This window comes from Podarcis tiliguerta (assembly GCF_965153285.1).
Source record: "Podarcis tiliguerta genome assembly, chromosome: 12".
NCBI classification, from domain to species: Eukaryota; Metazoa; Chordata; class Lepidosauria; order Squamata; family Lacertidae; genus Podarcis; species Podarcis tiliguerta.
The window spans coordinates 15,739,340-15,757,613 of NC_139545.1; the positions used below are offsets into that span (position 1 = coordinate 15,739,340).

Consider the following 18,274-nt stretch of genomic DNA (forward strand, 5'->3'; position numbering starts at 1 on the left):
CTTTATAAGCTCTCTGGCCCTGAGGACACCAGAAGCTGATGTACTGTGACTTTTTGTCAGAAGTAAAAAACAGGATTACATTTAGAGTGTCTCTCTATGCGGTCACGCATTGGAAACTGTACACGTACAGGAAAAATTATGGCAACTTCTGAAGTATTCCAAAAAGCATGAGACACTCTCTCGCTAGCTCTTGTATCAACCACTCATGTGAACAGGAAGTGTCTTGTTCTTTGAGTGTTAGTCATTGTGTTTGGTAACTTGAAAAAAAAGTTTTGATGAGACTGCTGGAAGGAGAAAATCTGTACGGGTGTGTTTGTGGACTCTCGCTCCCCTTTAAAAAAAGGCTCCAAAGCCCATATTTTAAAATGCAAAAATTTGGGGAAAGTGCTGATTGGATGACTATACTCCGTTTACTACCTTCCTTGGAAATGGGTATGACAGCATTGAATTTACTAGCAATTCACTCAAGGCTCCAAACGTTAGGAGTTCACATTTATTTAGGACGAATGCCACAAAAACATAAGTTTTATTCATCATTAAAGGAATAGCTGGAATTTAATTTTTTTAAACTTTTTAAACTCAATCATTCATAAGACAAGCATGAAGAAAACAGGGCTAATGGACAATATAAAAAACTCAACTTTATCTGACTTGGTCAGGTCGTGGTGGCTCTTGGACAGACATGGTCAGAAGAGCAACAAATTTGACATCCTGAGATGTCTGCAAGTCCCATCTCTTCCATACACATCCATCCTTACAGGCATAACATGGTGTACACATCAATGGCAGAGAGAGATTATATTTGAAAATAAAAGGGCTGGGTATCGTGGATTAATCAAAGTTTCTTTGATCACAACCTTTTTGAAACCACCTGCCAGTCCAGAGTTAACAGAAACAAATTTACTTTATTAGGAAAGAGCTTGGAAGGATGCTAAGTATTCTGTTAGCTGCCTCAAACCAAACTGCAATTTTCTGCCTTTGGGCTTGCAATCCAGATTTGACTACAGTCCAAAACTACTCTCTGCATATGGGTGAAAACTGCACACGGAGTTTGCGTCTCTCTCTCTCTCTGCTTCCCTGACCCTGGGTCAAGTCATCTGAAATAGCTTAGAATAAAATATTCAGCGCAGCTTCGCCAGCTGAAGAGATGCTGCTTTAAAATGCTTTTTCATAAAATGGCCTCTGGTAAAGGGCGCTTTCCAGGAAAAACTCCCATGAAAGCTCTTGATTCATGTAATTTCTGTCAGTCCCCTTGAAAATTCTATGTGCAGATGAACGTTGGGGCAAAATAGTTGATATGAATCAGTTCATTAATCCAGTCAACAGACCTCTCTCTCACACACACAAAAAAAATTGCATTCTACAAAACACAATACAATTCAATCAAATAATCTATTAGTAATTTGGTATCCTGGGTACTATAACTCTGAATGTTATTTTTCACCACCTCTGAATATAAAGTTTATGACACAAACTAGCTAAATTCGTGTTGAGAGTAATGAAGCTACCAGTGAAAATCAATGTCATGTTTTCCTGGCTGCTAACAGAGATATTTGATGAATTTGTATTCTGTTTCTGTATAGTGTATAATATTTTAATGTGAAGTCTGTGGGCTTAATCAATAAATTGACAGCTAATATGAATATATCTTCTATTCTGCAAGCATGGATATGCTTCTGGCTGCTGCTAAAGATACCCCCTCTCCCAATCCTGAGGCTGTTTAAAATACATGAATGAACACTTCCCCCCCCCCCCAAAAAAAAACCACCTATCAATATTCACTTGCCTTCTATCAGTGCTAGCTACAAGCATGGAGAAGGGTAAAAATGCCACTTTTTCATATATCTCTAGGTCATTGGCTTTTTTACTCGGGTCTCCACTTCCTCTTTTCAGTGTGACCTCCCCCCATTGTTTTAATGAATCCAAGTGGCCAATATACATAAATTTGTATGTATATACAGTGGCATCTCGGTTTTCAAACATCTCTGTTGATGAACATCTTGGTTTTCGAATGCCGTAAACCCGGACGTAAATGCTTCGGTTTTCGAACGCACCTGGGAATTCGAACATGAAACGTGGCTCCCGTATTGAGTTTTTGAATGATTCAGAACTCAAATGGTCTTCCAGAACGGATTACGTTGAAAAACCGAGGTACCACTGTATATAAAGGACTGTAACCATTGCTGCTATGGCATTACGATCACCAGTTCTACCTTGTAACCTGATTATGTGCAATAGCACCACTGTATGAAAAAGATTGCTCATATACGGTTAGGATTCACTGGGAACTTTAAGCTTAAATATCAAGTTGTTTTTATACCGCTGTTCCCACCATCTCACCTCCCTTGGTTAAAATAACTAAAGCTCCTCGGAAAAAAACCTCTAAAGCCAAATCCTATCATTGTAGAACATAACAATACAAAGTTTTGCATTAAGTTGGGTTTTAGATGCAAAAGTGAAATATTGCAGATTAGGCAGGTAGCCTTGGGGAAAGAAAAGGTCAAAAGGGTTTTCCAATGAAGATGGAATGGGGGTGGTGCCTCAACATTAGGGGCTGCTTCTCTTCTGCACCCTGAAGATAAAACCAACAACTGAAAGTGAGGAGTGTGTGGGGAGGTATGTGTGTATATACAGCATTTATCTCAAAATGCAACTGCTGAAGAAAGGCCAAAACGTACCAGGATTGCAGAGCTCAGAAGAGCTGGAGGCCAGCCAACCAGAAGAGTCTCTGAGGTGTTCTTGCCTGGAGGCAAAGTCAGCATCTAAAGTCAGGTCCAGTCCTAGGGGCGGTTGAACAGCAATCCACGTGGTCAAATGGTCCAGGGGTCAGGGAATCCAATGATCTTGGGGACAATATGAGCAGGAAGCAGCAAGATCAGGCCAGAACTCCAAGCATTGTTGCCAGTGTCTGACTGCTGCTGGAAGCTCTGCTTAAGAAGGCTGAAGTCACCTGGTTCTCATCAGTGCCTTCTCCTCTGAGTCCTTGAAGGCTGATCAGCTGCAGGTGGAGTCACTCTGCCTTCTCCCCCTTCAGGCTGCTGTTCAGCAGGCAAAGTTGACTCCTGGCCCTTGACACAGGGAAAGGGAGTTTAATCCTTTCCTCTCCTGTTCCTCCCCTGTTGCAGTCCTCCTGAATCGGTCACGGATAGCCAACATGGTTTGGGTGATCTAAAGCTGCCTTCATTCCTGATCCTTGGGTATGATTACTGAAGCTGATGGGATCAACAACTTCTGCAAGGCACCATGTTGACATTCCTTGTGGTAGGTCCATTATGGTTTCGGGAGGAAATCCCATGCTAGCACCCACTAGGTGTTTCTTTTGAATGTAAATAGCTTCAAACTTGTGTTTGAACCGGCAACAAAAAGGTTAAACTTTCTCTCCCCCCCCCCCCCCGATAATTATCACATTCTTAATTATCACATTGATAATTATCACTGCTGTGGCTATTTACATTTTCAAAAACATGCAAGTCACAGAACTAACTGTGCCTGTGTTCAGATTGTAGAAAATGCAACAAATTGTATTTCTGATGGTCCATTTCAGTGGAGCGTTATGCATCAAGTTGAATTTATGTCGAGGTGATTGATCAGGTTCCCAATTTCCTGTCCACATGCATTTCTGATAATTTCAGCTTGCGTAATATTATCCTAATGTATTTGCTCCTTTGACCTCTGCTTAAGCTTTAAAGTGGGCATATATGGATTTGCGCTGCCCTTACGTATTAACTTCTGCTAAATTTGACCTTGGTTTTATCCAGCCCCCTCCAGATGTGCAACTCCAAATCGTGCATTGATTGCAAGAAGAAAATACGGTTTATATTAAGTTTTCGTTTGAAAGCACAAATGTAGAGGACATTGAAAAGGAGGTTTCTCTTTTCCGCACAGTGTTTGCTACGCACAATTTTACCAGGGAGATAATGCTTCCTGACCAGTGATATAGTGGAGGAGGAATGTGAAGGAACAACAGATCTGGGCCTTTTTTTCATCTGCTCTGGCAAGCGAATGAGGTAGAAATGGGGCTTCCAAGTTTTACTGTTTTTTTGTAATGGTAGAGGAAAACAGAATGAGCAAAATAATGACATGGCGGGTAGAAGGTACTTTTCATTGATGGGTTCCTACTTCAAACTATTAGTCTAACGCTCTGTGCTTGCATAGCTTGCTGCTTCACTGGGGGACACTTTTTCCATTTATGTACCAATTACATGGCTGCCAAAGTATCCCATCATCACCAGGGCTGATGTATTAACTGCCAGTCTAGGCAGCTTCTGTTAGTGGATGGGGAAGAGAAGATGCCCTCTCGCCCTTTGCCTTGGGTGGCAAAAGTCTTCAGTGCTACTTTGCAAGTTGGATTTTTGTCTTTTTACCTAATTAAAGCTAGGAGCTGTATTTCAGCCGCCTGTAGATACGTATCTAAAGCTTAATGGGTTCCCAAGTTGGATTCCTGCAGCCAGAAGATTTCAGGGAAGTGAGCCCAAGTCTCCCAAGCTAAATCCCTAATTTTACTAACCATTCCACTGCCCCATGTCCGTTTGCTTTTCCGCAGCCTGCTAGCTGATCCTAATAAATTGGGCAGAACGCTGCATACATATGGCTGATTTTCTCTCTATAATGATGCAACATAGCTCTCTTGCTGTTTTTAGGAGTGGGGGTGGACACACACTATGGCGGAACGGCCAGGGGGCATGTTCTGCTGAGCTCTTGCCCTTCAACGTTTACCTCACAACCACGGTTGAGAAAAGTTGCCTGGCTGTGAGGAAGGGCAATTCTCAATGAAAGGCCACTTTCTGTTCTCTCACGGTTGAATCAAAGAGTTGCAGAGTTGGAAGGGATCCTGAGGATCATCTAGTCCAACCCCCTGCAATGCAGGAATACACAGCTGTCCCACATGGGGATCGAACCTGCAACCTTGCCGTTAACAGCACCATGCTCTAACCAACTGGGCTATCCAGGATGACTTTGAACTACAATACACTGAATGCTGGAATACTGAATACTGAAATATTATTATTATTATTATTATTATTATTATTATTATTATTAGTGCAACTGCATAGCATGTTAAACACCCTCTTCAACCGGCTTTATTAGGCTCATTTTAACTAGCAGTACAAGTGAGGCAAATCCTAGAGGCCAACAGATGTGCCGGAATGGTGGAAGTGTTACCATTTAGTTTGGCTCAGCTAGCAGATAGTTAGTTTCATTTAACTACTCTAAAAGTGCCTCAGGCTTGCTGGTCATCCTATGTTTGGTCAGAACACCAGATGGCAAAAGCAGGTTTTCTTGCTGGAAATACTGGGTTGTGTATTTTTAAAAATACTTTTCATTGTTTATAGCTGCTTTTGTTATGTTGCAGCTATGCATTTGTTTTACGTTGTAAGCCTCCCTGAGAATGGTAAAAAGGAGGCATACAAATAAACTTATGTATGTCTGTAGAAATATTGGTTGCATCTGTCTGTTTAATTAAAGCTGAACATCTGATGAAGGCACCTAGGCTATTATGGAGGGGTTGACCCCACCATGCTCCTGGCTGGAAGTAACAAAAGGTATGACTATAACACCTTGTGGTTCAATGCATCTGCAAAACAAAAGAGGTTGAGCTATCAAAATGATTTCCCAACTGCTGTTTAGTTAGTCCCAGTAAATAAGCCTTATGACTACTCCATGGTAAAACAATAAACAAGCCCTGAACCCAGACAATTTACTTCTGTCTGGGTTGTGACCGTGGTGCTAGGAGAACTTTGATCTGCACCACTGTTAATACCAAATGTTACCATATAATAAGTCCAACAGTCTTAGTAGCTACAGTATTGAACTAAAGTCTTATCTAGACTTTTCCAGAGAAGGAAGTTTCGCCTCTAGGGCAGGCCACACCTACGCACTAGAAAACAATCGCTGGCCTCATGCCACGTCAATGAGAGGATCTTGGGTTAAAAGTTCTCCAAATTGAAAGCCTGAAAGCCACAAAGAAAGATATTGGTACACACAGGAAAAATTAGATGCACAATGATTAGATATTTTTAATGGCTATCCTTCTGGTCAGATAAAACCATTGTATAATACAGCCTATGTCTCATGACCCGGCAAAATGGAAGTGAATGATGAGCAAAAAGAATATACAAGAAGGGTTAAATTTGTACATCTCAGTGTGGATGCATCACGTTGAGTGAGCTTAGCTGCATGCTGAATTCTTTCCTGCCCAGCTCCTTAAAATTAATAACTTGACAAGGCACAGGTTTTAAGCTTAAAATATTGTAATACTCAGTCTCATACATTTTACAGCACACATTTTTTTTCTTTTAAAAAGATCCAAAACCTTGGGCTGGATTGGTCCTATAGGACAGATTTATACATCACATTTTACAGTAAACAAGACTTGGATTAATTCCTTCAGAAATGCAGGGAACCATCTAATAAGCCGCTTACAGAAAATAATGATGACTAGATATTCTAGCAGAAGGATGCAATTGCTCAACTGCTTTGGGGGATATGAAGCTGTGCATTAAGTATTGCTGCCTCACATTGGTGCTGTTTAGATGGTAAACCAGAGCTGGCACAGGCAGCGTATGCGGAGGGGGAAAATAAATAATCATATTATTTCAATGAGACTTTTAGTGGTGAATAAGGATAGGTAATGCTATATTATGGAGTGCTAGAACGTAGTACAAATACCATGCATGTCTTGCTGTTAATTCTCGTGTAGTCTATATCCTTACGCAGCTGCTCAGTTTAGCATCCTAGTTTGCTTGTTCTTTCAGGGACTCTGCCACCAACTTCATTTGCTGAAAGAAAAAAGAAGGCAGAAAAATAAGGGAAGTTAAGCAAACACAGTGGGCATGAAGGTTTGAATGAACACCATCCACTTGATCAATTCAAAGTGTTGGTAATGACCTTTAAAACCCTAAACAGCCTCAGTCCTGTATACCTGAAGGAGCGTCTCCACCCCCATCATTCAGCCCGGACACTAAGGTCCAGCTCCGAGGGCCTTCTGGCAGTTCCCTTACTATGAGAAGTGAGGTTACAGGGAGGTTATTTGCAATGGAGTTAGGAAATGTATGCAACATTGAGCAGCAAGTAAGGAAGGGAACAGAAACATCAAAATAGCGGGATGGGAAATCAACTTTTAAATTTGTATTAAATTTGAAATAATTTGATGTTAATTTCTTAAGTTTTTTGAAAAGCAATAAAAATTAATTGGCAAATAAAGAAAGAAAGAGAAAGTAAGTGCACCGAGTCTGATCTGGGATTTTATATATTCAAAACCAGCACTAAATTATGGGACCACAGAACTGTTTTGTCATGTTGCTGAAAAGGACAGTTCTGTGCTGTGCTTCTGAAATAGCAAGGAAAGTCCTTTGGGCAGAAGGGAGGGCCATGGCTCCAGCAGACCACTGGACACATTCCGTATATCTTTCAAATGTAAAATATATTCAAAACGACAACATGATGAAGCTACACTTCCAGATCAACTATTAGCAAGTTTAATTCTGTTCCTGTTGCACAATGTTGTGCAGTCCCTGTAACAGAAATCTCCAGAGCTGAATGATGGCATTCAAATTCTCCTTTAGGCAGCTTTGCTGCTCCATTTAGTTAGCCCTTAAAAAAGAAGAAGCCACTGCTACATTAATTAATAGTAAAACTATCAGAAGAAGGCAGAATACAAAGTACTATTGAATTCATGACCCATCAGACTTGGACTAAATCGTTTATCCCGAAGCAATTTGCTCAAGTTATTGTGCTGCAATTTATGGCAAATGTAGAATCAGAAGAGGTGTTCTGTTCTGCTGTGCTCACCATATACAGCACAAATCTTGGAAACCGCATAAACTGTTTTATGATTCTTCATTAATTAAACAAATGATTATGATTTTTGTAAATAATTGACTATAAAAATCTTCAAAGCAGATAACAAAAGATAAAGCAGCAAAATCAAGAAAAATTCACATCTATACTTTAAAACGTACAAAAGTTAAAATACCAAAACAGATTAACATCGCCTCGAACTCCTAAGTGTCTAAATAAGAATGTTTTCAGCGAGCGCCAAAGAGAATACAGTGAAGGTGCCAGCTTGGTCTCTGGAACGTGTCCAGAGGAGGGCAACCAAAATGGTCAAAGGCCTGGAAACGATGCCTTATGAGGAACGGCTAAGGGAGCTGGGCATGTTTAGCCTGGAGAAGAGGAGGTTAAGGGGTGATATGATAGCCATGTTCAAATATATAAAAGGATGTCACATAGAGGAGGGAGAAAGGTTGTTTTCTGCTGCTCCAGAGAAGCGGACATGGAGCAATGGATCCAAACTACAAGAAAGAAGATTCCACCTAAACATTAGGAAGAACTTCCTGACAGTAAGAGCTGTTCGACAGTGGAATTTGCTGCCAAGGAGTGTGGTGGAGTCTCCTTCTTTGGAGGTCTTTAAGCAGAGGCTTGACAGCCATATGTCAGGAGTGCTCTGATGGTGTTTCCTGCTTGGCAGGGGGTTGGACTCGATGGCCCTTGTGGTCTCTTCCAACTCTATGATTCTATGAAAAGGTGGGGAGTTCCATATTTAGACGCTGCCACACTAAACAGAGTTCTTACAAATGCGGAAAAGGTATTTTAAGTGGCATCTGTCGTCGTGCCAATTCTGCTAATCGAAGTGGCCGAATGGGCACACATGTGGTAAAGGTGATATCATAGGCTATATTGTTATTTTTTTATGGATGGGCAGTCCTTTTGTATGGTTTATTTATTTATTTATCCATTTATTCATTCTTTTCAAATTTATACATTTCATTTGTTTTACAATCAATTTCAAAATTTGACTCCCTTCTCCCTCTTTCTGCGGTTCCTTAAATTTATTATTTAATATCTTCTGCATATCCAAATTCATTTCACTTGCTCATTTAATTATCTACTATAAATGTATGCTCTTATGAAACTGCAGGTTATTACAATAATCCTGCTAATGTTTTTATCTGTTTGCAATTTATCTGTAAATATTCAATAAACCATTTCCATTCTTTTACAAAAAGTTTGTTATCTTGATTTCTTATTCTTCCAGTACCGTATTTTTTGCTCTATAATACTCACTTTTCCCCTCCTAAAAAGTAAGGGGAAATGTGTGCGTCTTATGGAGCGAATGCAGGCTACGCAGCTATCCCAGAAGCCAGAACAGCAAGAGGGATTGCTGCTTTCACTGCACAGCGATCCCTCTTGCTGTTCTGGCTTCTGAGATTCAGAATAATTTTTCTTGTTTTCCTCCTCCAAAAACTGGTGCATCTTATAGAGCGAAAAATACGATAAGTTGGAAAATCATGTTTATTTTTGTATACTTCCACTTTATTTATATTTGAATTTCTTTCTCCTATTTTTGTTCTAACTGCAAAGTCTTTGATCAGATCCTCAAAACTAATCTTACATAATGCATCTGCTTATATACAATACTTAGTCGAGATAAGGCATCCTGCCTGCCTTGTTGCACAGTTGCTCTGTTGGGATTTTTAATATACTTCAGCTGAGAAAATGAATACTCAGCCGAGCCATTTGTGACCATTAATGTTAAAAATCCGGCAACAGGGATTTTCTGTGGTGCTCCGCTCCCCTTGATGCCCTAAGCATACTGTATGCTCCTTTTGCATATTTTCCCAGCCCTGGTGGTGGCCATCATCCCCTTCTGCAGCGAAGCATTACCCACCCCCTAGACCAGCGGTTCTCAACCTGTGGGTCCCCAGATGTTGTTGGACTACAACTCCCATCATCCCTAGCTAGCAAGGCCAGAGCTCAGGGATCATGGGAGTTGCAGTATAACAACATCTGGGGACCCACAGGTTGAGAACCGTTGCCCTAGACCAACCCAGTTAATCCTCTTTGACTAGTTTCTACAAGGCAGGATGGACCAAGATCAAAAAGGCACGTGAGCCTCACCCTGAAAGTACTCTGGCCACATCCTCAGGCCACAACAACTGAAAGTGATCCCTGGAGCACTGAACACTCGGTGCGCCAAGGTCCCCTCTCTGACCTGTTTCGCATATGGTGTCAAATTTGATGTGGGCAACTTTGGCCCCAAAGAGCTTTGCAAACATTTCACGGCATGCCACTGAGTGGTCAGATGGGGACACTCTGGCGCTGAACGCAGCCAGACCTTTGACTGCTCAAAGAGAGCTCCACTTTGAGCTTTGCCAAGAGGATGCAATGGCAGTAAACAAGACAGATCCTTGAGAAAAGCAAAAAAAGCCAAAGCTGTACTCCCTTTCCCCAGCAATCCAAGTAAAACTCGTAAGCATCACACTCTCAAAAGAAGCACTTTCTATGGTAATGAGAAGTGACCTTAAAAATGCTACAATAGAGATGCTAACAAAAAAGGGGGGGGGGATGTTCCTTGCAAACTATTTTAAAAGCCTGAGATAAATCACACAAAGGTAATAGCACTTGATAAAAACTGTATTCAAAGAATGAATAGGGAAGAAATCTGGTTTACATATCAAAACTAGGAGCGGTTTCGGATAACTGGGGGTGGTGTAGCAGTTAGAGAGTATTGAATTAGGACCAGGAGATGCAGGTTCAGCTACGCAGCTCCAGATATGAGCTTGGGACCACCATACAGGGGGGTTATGAGGATAAAATGAGGGAGGGGAGACACCGTCTGCATTGCCTTGAGTTTTTTGGCAGATCTAAGTTAGGATCTAAGAGTAAATCCTATATACAAATTGGTTGGCATGCATCGGTCTTGAGACACAATGAAGTGCACCTCCAGGAGTGAAATCAAACCGCTGGAGAATCACGGCGCCTGCTGTGGCTGCACAAATCGGTAACTCGTAAGTGCTGCCTCCCGTGGGCAGTGTGTCTGAAGTCCTGGGCTGCCCAGACGACAAGACCACCTCTCAGCCTTGCTGATGTAGTCCAAAGGAAAGCAGAGCAATACACCTGGCCAGTGTTTCCCAACCTTGGGCCTCCAGCTGTTTTCGAACTACAATTCCCATCATCCCTGACCACTGGTCTTGCTAGCTGAGGATTATGGGAGTTGTAGTCCAAAAACAGCTGGAGGCCCAAGGTTGGGAAATGCTGCACTTGGCACCAGCTGGGCTGCAGGAGTTGCCGGAAGGAGGCATACAAGGCGATGGCCAACCATCTTAGGGACTCCACAGATTTATGATGGGTTTACTTAGCTTTTTCTTCTCCCAAAGAATAGAATATATACTAATAGTGAAGCTCATTCTCCTGAATGTGGTTCCTTAACTGGCCAAAATAAAACCTCCCACAATGGAGAAGTGGCTTGGTAGAACCACAGGATTTGCAGAAGCAGGGTGGGGGATGTTTAGAAAGAAGCGGATTATCCTCAGTAGTTGGCAGGTTGTGTTTTTCTTTTGTTGGGTCGCGAATGGAACACTAGATGGAAGGGGGATGTGTAGAAAGTATCCTGACCAGGAGCGCTCTACCCTGCCACTTTTTGTTATAGGTCCTACTTGGTGGTATTTAGCTCTTCAAAATACCACTCATGCAAAATCTACTAGATCAGTGGTATGCAAAGTGGGTGGTACCATCCCCTGTGTGGGGGGGGATTACCTAGAGGGGCGCTAAAAAGCAAGGAGGTGGCTGGGGAGAGGGGGGGTGGAGGTGTAAATGACTATCAGACTTTGAAAAGCTGGTATTACTGCATCGAGTTTATCAATTTTGTGGAACTAAACTAGTTTTCATTGGATTCAGAATAAATGCGCAATTAATGGTTATTGTTATCTTCCTTAGTGGGTTGTGCAAACAGCTATTCTGAACAATCCATTTTGTAGGGCAGGGGGGCACCAGGAATGAGTTTACGAAACCAAGGCACAGTGACCCCCCCCCAAAAAAAGTTTGGGTACTACTGTAACAACAACAACAACAATTTATAGTCTGCCCATCTGGCTGGGGTTCCCCAGCCACTCTGGGCAGCTCCCAACAGAATAATAATAATAATAATAGTAATAATAGTGATAAAAGATCAAACATTAAAAACTTCCCTAAACAGGGCTGCCTTCACATGTCTTCTAAAAGTCAGATAGCTGTTTATTTCCTTGACATCTGATGGGAGGGCATTCCAAAGGGCAAGTGCCATCACCAAGAAGGCCCTCTGCCTGGTTCCCTGTGACCTCACTTCTCGTGATAAGGGAACTACCAGAAGGCCCTCAGAGCTGGACCTCAGTGTCTGGGCTTAAGTAACCATAAGTTATGTATGGTGCTGTCTTACATTCCATTTGTCTATCTTGGGACAATCTATTGCAACTGATAGCTGCTCTCCTCCAGGCTCTCAGCTCTTCCCCACTTTACCAGGTACTGCTTAAATTGGTGGTACCTGGAGTCTTCTGTGCATGTGCCCTAGTCTTACCCTCTTCCTACAAAGATCAGGAAGATGTCTATAACCACTCGCATGCGAAGCAAACAGTCTGCCTTGTTGCTTTCAACAGCGGGAAGCTTCGCCATGACATCCCCTCTCCCCGCCCCAAGACAATCTAGCATTAGCGCAAAGTGGGCCGCTGCGGAAGGCAAGGCCGCTTGCTGTGAATATGACACATCCTAATTGACAGACGACCCCACAGCAAAAGGTGCTGGAAGGCAGATGGCATTTCCTGAGCAATGGCTCCTCGCACAACGGCACGCCGCTCAAGAGCTGATAGAAATCACAGGCCTCGGTCTATGCCTGAATGTAATTAAATCTCATTTAATGGTGGGGTTTCATCTGTGAATAGGACAATCGGAGAAAATTAATTCCGGAAGACTAGCTGTGTCAGGCTGCAAGGTGCCAGGCTTTTTCATCCTTCTTTTTGGCTGTTGCTGAATAACTGACTTATGATGGGAAAGGGAAAAACAAGTTACTTAGGATGTTCCAAGCTCTAAGGAGTTTGTCTACTGTGCCTTTTCATGCAGCGCCTCGAGGAGGATTTGTCTGTGATAATAAAATCTTTTTTAAAACCGAGAGCTTAGTTTATCCTCCAGACTTCTGACGTTACTACCTGCATATTGACAAAGCCCATTATACAAAAAGGTCTTGACTTAGTCTACTACAGCTGTAAGTGTGGAATGGAAAGAAGAAAGGCATTCAATTCCCTTCACTAAAGCAATTCCCTTTCGACTAAAATTCTGGCTACCTTGGCTTAGGATGGAGCAGCCATTCACAGCTCGACAATGAAGATATCTCAGCCAAAAATATTTTTAAAATTATATTTACTCATAGCATAATGGAATCAAGTTAAGTGATTCCAAGGGCATTGAGTTCAATGTGCTGAAATCTCTTTCACTGAAGTCAATGGGACTTCCAAGTGCTTAATGCTGGATATTTTCTTTAAATATGTTTTTCCCTTGCCTCTCAGCCTCTAGCAGATTAAAAAAAAATTAAGACAAACATAATACAGGGCCAAACTAGATGAGATGCCATTCACTCAGGTCCATGTATGAGTTTTTAAAATAGCAAACGGAAGGCCTGGGGGCCCAGTGAAGGCCTTGGCATAGGGTCCCCACTATGATCACAAGACAGATTTGTCCCCATGCTTGCTACTTGCATCAGGGAGATATTTACTTTAACACATTCATGAAACTGCTAATTACATGAATGCTGTCGAACCTCAGTACAGCAGAACATTAGCAAAAGACAATCCAATTCCACAGCAATAACCTCACTCCTTAAAAAGCATACTAGTTCAATCTCCTTGCAGAGCTCGGCAACTAATTATTATTTTACTTTTTCAGATGCATGGACAACTTTCCCTTGCACTCGTGCAGACACTCAAAATGACGTCACGCACATGCGTGGAAGCGGCGAACTGTGACCCGCGCAGACTCGCAAACGCGGGTTGTGTTAGCTTCAGGATGCGAACGGGGCTCTGGAACGGATCCCGTTTGCATCCAGAGGTACCACTTTATGCTCAAATGGGAAACTTCCAGTATGTGCAAGCTGTTACTTCTGAAAACGTGCTACATATTTAACTGTTGTTACCTACGCTGGGATCTTTGGGTGAAGGGTGGGTATAAAATCCCAATAAATAAATGAAAGGAGAAAGTGAATAAGGGCTGAAATTGCCAAACTTTCTACCAACAAAGATTCTGCACTGAGTTTACTGGACCATACTAAGGGAAGCATATGCAACACTGTGTATAAAACGCTTTAATATAATATTTAAGAGCTGTACAAATAATTATCAGGCAGTACAGGAAAAAACCATGTGTGTGTTTGTGTGTGTGTGTGTGTGTGTGAGAGAGAGAGAGAGAGAGAGAGAGAGAGGGATGAAATCATACAGACTCCACTATTATGCAAACCAATTTAATCCCCCCCCCAAAAAATATTCTGAACCCCATAATGACGGAACACATCTTAGAAACAGAAGTTAGAAAATATGGAAAGCTTGGTTCTTTGGTTCGTCATATTCCTTCAATGTGATCTGTTTGTTCCTCAGAAATCCCAGCTCTGTCTTTTTAATACGGTTTGTTATGGTTCACCCTAAGTGACCAGGAGATTTTGTTGTTGAAGTGCTAAAAGAATGTTCTGTTAGGAATCACTGTAAGACAACTGCACTCTGGAATATGTCATTTTAGCTTACTCCTTCTATATATGCTTTAAACATCTGGCTACAGCCCAAGAGAGGCAACTGCATGCATTCAAGCAAAAGTCATGTACACAATGAGGCGGCAGGACAATGGCTTTTGGCTTCTTCCTGGCAGCAACTTGCAGCACTTAACACTCAACGCACACCCTCACCAACGGAAAGTACTTTGGCAAGCTGGCCTGGGAGCAAGTTCCTGCAGCCAGAAAAGCAAAGCAAAAACCCTTTTATACCTGCCCACTAAAATCTGGTGCATGTGGGCTTTTGTGTGTGACAAAAAACATTTTGTAAAACAGGACAGCAACATATAGGCCAATGTAATATTGCATTTGGTGACATGCCTTTAAACGATTAAGATTAATTAAACATTATCAGTTCATTCAATCCTCTAGCCATGTGGGGGATTAATGTTTTTCTCTTTGTTAAAGACAAATGTCTGCCGTCTGAAAAAATCTTTGAACCTTTTTTGCTCTCTGCTCGGACATATCTGCTTATCAGGAGATTCCAACTTGTTCTTTTGCAGGCATGTCTAGCAATTCTGGTTAGACATTGCTGTGCATAGCAATATTTGTTTTTGTGATGGGGGAGTTTTCTCCTTATAATGAAAAATAGATTTCCATAAAATGAAGAGTGGTTTAAAAAAAAAACCCTCTCAAAATATTTTGATGGGAACATAATGAAACAGAGAGGAAAGCAAGAATCAGACGGAGAGTGGGTCCGTCAGCGGAGAAAACACAAACCACAGCCCGCTCCTGTGATAAACTTGAGAAAAAAGATTCACAGTTCATAAAAATATACCTCTCCGAGGAGCATGAAGAATAATATCTGCCATGGCAACCAACCAGGACCATCTTCTGGCACTCTCTGAATGAGCATTTATGAGCAGATTAATTCGATACATGCACTGATGAAAGGACTCCTGAGATCTATAACTGTCTGCCACATATTACACTTACTGTGCAACTGGCTGTTTAGAACAGATTGCACAATATCCATATTGACCCAGCACTTTCACAGCACATTTATATGAAACAGATTAAGGACACATGCCGTGCCATTCTGAACCACCCTTTTTAATAGGTGTTTCACAAACAGCATGGTACTGCTCTGTGGTCTTTATTTTAAAACAAACCGAGAGCTAGAATCCAACAGAGATTGGCTGGCAATGGCTTGGGAATTTCAAAGAATTGTCTATAAAAAGTCACGAATGATCATCTGGCAGGCAATAATATTAACCCACCCACCCCACACACAGAAAATAACTATCTGTATCTATGGCACTGCTATAATGTGATTGATGGTTGGCAGTGTGGTCATATTTCAAAGGCATAATCAGACCAAAACACTTTGTCAATAATTATGTCTCCCAGAATACAACAGTATTCCTTTTTAATGAAAGACTGCATCTTATGAGCACCCAGCACACGGGAATAGGTAGAAATATAAACACTCTGGAAATTTTGAAGCCATAAACATTTGTCGTTATTATTGTTCTCCGCAATCCAACAGTGTGCCCGTTATTCAATTCATTTCAACAGATTTAAGTGCACCTTAACTTAGTATTGGATCGGGGCCTATGTGTGCATAAAAGATTTTAGAGAAATCATCACAGGTAATATATAAATGTAGGCATTATTTAACTATTGTAAAAATATGAAATGTCCTACATATAGCCAAGGCTAGTGCCATATACAGTTGTATGCTTAGAGAACAAAATATGGTCTTTCTTTTTCATTCTAACAATACAATGCAAGAATATGCGCTCAAGCAGGCTGGCATCTAAGCAGAGATTTTTGCTTGTTGACAAATACAAAAGATATATACAGTGGACCCTCGGGTTACGTTACCTTCGGGTAACGGAACTTTCGGGTTGCGAACGCAGCAACCCGGAAGTGTATACTAGCAGCCCACAATCATTTTGAAGGTAAAAGACAAAAAGGTAAAGGACCCCTGGAGGGTTAAGTCCAGTCAAAGGCAGCTATGGGGTTGCGGTGCTCATCTCACTTTCAGGCCGAGGGAGCCAGAATTTGTCCACAGACAGCTTTCCGGGTCATGTGGCTGGTATGACTAAACCGCTTCTGGCACAACGGGACAACCGTGACGGAAACCACAGTGCACGGAAACGCTGCTTACTTTCCCGCCATGGCGGTACCTATTTATCTACTTGCACTGGTGTGCTTCTGAACTGCTAGGTTGGCAAGAGCTGGGACCGAGCAACCGGAGCTCACCCCGTCGTGGGAATTTGAACCGCTGACCTTCCGATTGGCAAGCATTGTAACTTGAAGCCATTGGTTTGAGTCTTACCCTCCAGAGCAGGAGAAATCAAGATATACGTAACACTAAACAGTGGGCTAAGTAAAAGTTGGCATGGCATGTCTGCAACGTCCCCATTCTTACTTGGTCCCCATCCTTGCTGACTAGAGGAGTCAAGGAAGCCCAAGTGATCCATGACAGAAGTGTATGTCACAGGGCTGCAGCATTCTTTATAGCAGCCTTGGATCCAAATTTAACTTCACCTCGGAAATATTCATGGCCATGTACAAGTTTATAGGGAAAGCAAATAAAAATGCAACTATGCAGCTTCTGAGACAAACCCTGGAAAGTGATGAACAGATAAGGCACATCAAGTTGATGAATTATACCGAAATGGCTAAAATGACCGGAAGAATCAGAAATCAGGACAACCAAAATTTTAAGAATGGGGAAAATTTATAACTTATGTTAAAGACCATAGTAAACAATTAACATTGTAAGTAGGATTGCAATATCACTTGTAGTTTAATGGTGAATTTTGGATACAATGGAGAGGTAAAATATTTGGATTACAAAAGATGCAGGAGAAAATGATTAACAAAAGGACCCACCAAAGAGAGGAGGGAAGTCCAAGGGATTCCTTGGAATCTTGTTTTTATGTTTATATGTTGAATATGTGACTGTAAAATTTTAATCTGAAAAACCATATATATATATACTGTATATATGGAGCAAGCAGGAGGCAGCAAGGAGTCACACTGTAAAGCAACACCGACAGCAAAACCATGCGGATGGAGACTAAATATAATCGGAAAATAATCTTCCTCGCAGCCCTGCCAAATCTGAAATGTGTCATTTTTAATATCTACTTTATGGCACATACTGCCTATCCTGATCCTTCCTAATCCAAATCACAGGTTGGGCACTTGCAAGATTAGTGGGAGTGACTGGTCAGCATCCGTCTGTCTAGGGAGTAAGCACAGGCCAAAAGCTCAAGGGAAATTTTCTGCCCGGCCAAACCCTAACATTATATATACTCGTAAGAATCCCTGACACATGCAACGTGTGCTGATTGAGTAACAACAGTGCCTAAAACCCAAATACATGTGTTTTGCTTAAAAGCCCTGCACTTAAGCCACACAAAAGAAGAACTAGGCCACAGAAGCCTTGCTTAACTATTATGCAACACAGCGGGAACATAGTGAGCACATTATAACACACGAGGGAATATTGAATTGGTTGAAGGAACTGCCATGTGACAAAGATTCAAAAATCACAACACTCCAATAGAAATCAAGCAGCACTGACCACTTTACTCTGAATAAATTCTGGACTCTATTTTCACACCAGAGATTTCAGCTTTGACTGAAGGTTCACATTGCAGCAGCCCACTGCCTGCTCAAAGCCTTTTGTAGTTAAGATAATTTTCTGAATGGCCCTAAAATGTTAAATATAGTAACGCACTCTCAGAAGGCAAT

The 18,274-nt window shown here is 41.7% G+C and overlaps 1 protein-coding gene across 4 annotated transcripts in view; it reads right to left on the reverse strand.

Annotated features, from left to right (window-relative positions):
- Nucleotides 1-5,425: 5,425 nt before the first annotated feature.
- The window catches only part of ANO10 (anoctamin 10), an 88,871-nt gene continuing 76,022 nt past the window's right edge, over nucleotides 5,426-18,274 (reverse strand). For 3 of the 4 annotated variants that reach the window (XM_083404919.1, XM_083404920.1, XM_083404921.1), the window contains exon 13: nucleotides 5,993-6,779. In XM_083404919.1, the coding sequence (XP_083261045.1) occupies nucleotides 6,735-6,779 (45 nt within the window). In that variant the 3' untranslated portion in view covers nucleotides 5,993-6,734. Of the gene's footprint in view, nucleotides 5,576-5,992; nucleotides 6,780-18,274 lie in introns of those variants that run through there. The other variant, XR_014503345.1, reaches the window with a different exon arrangement.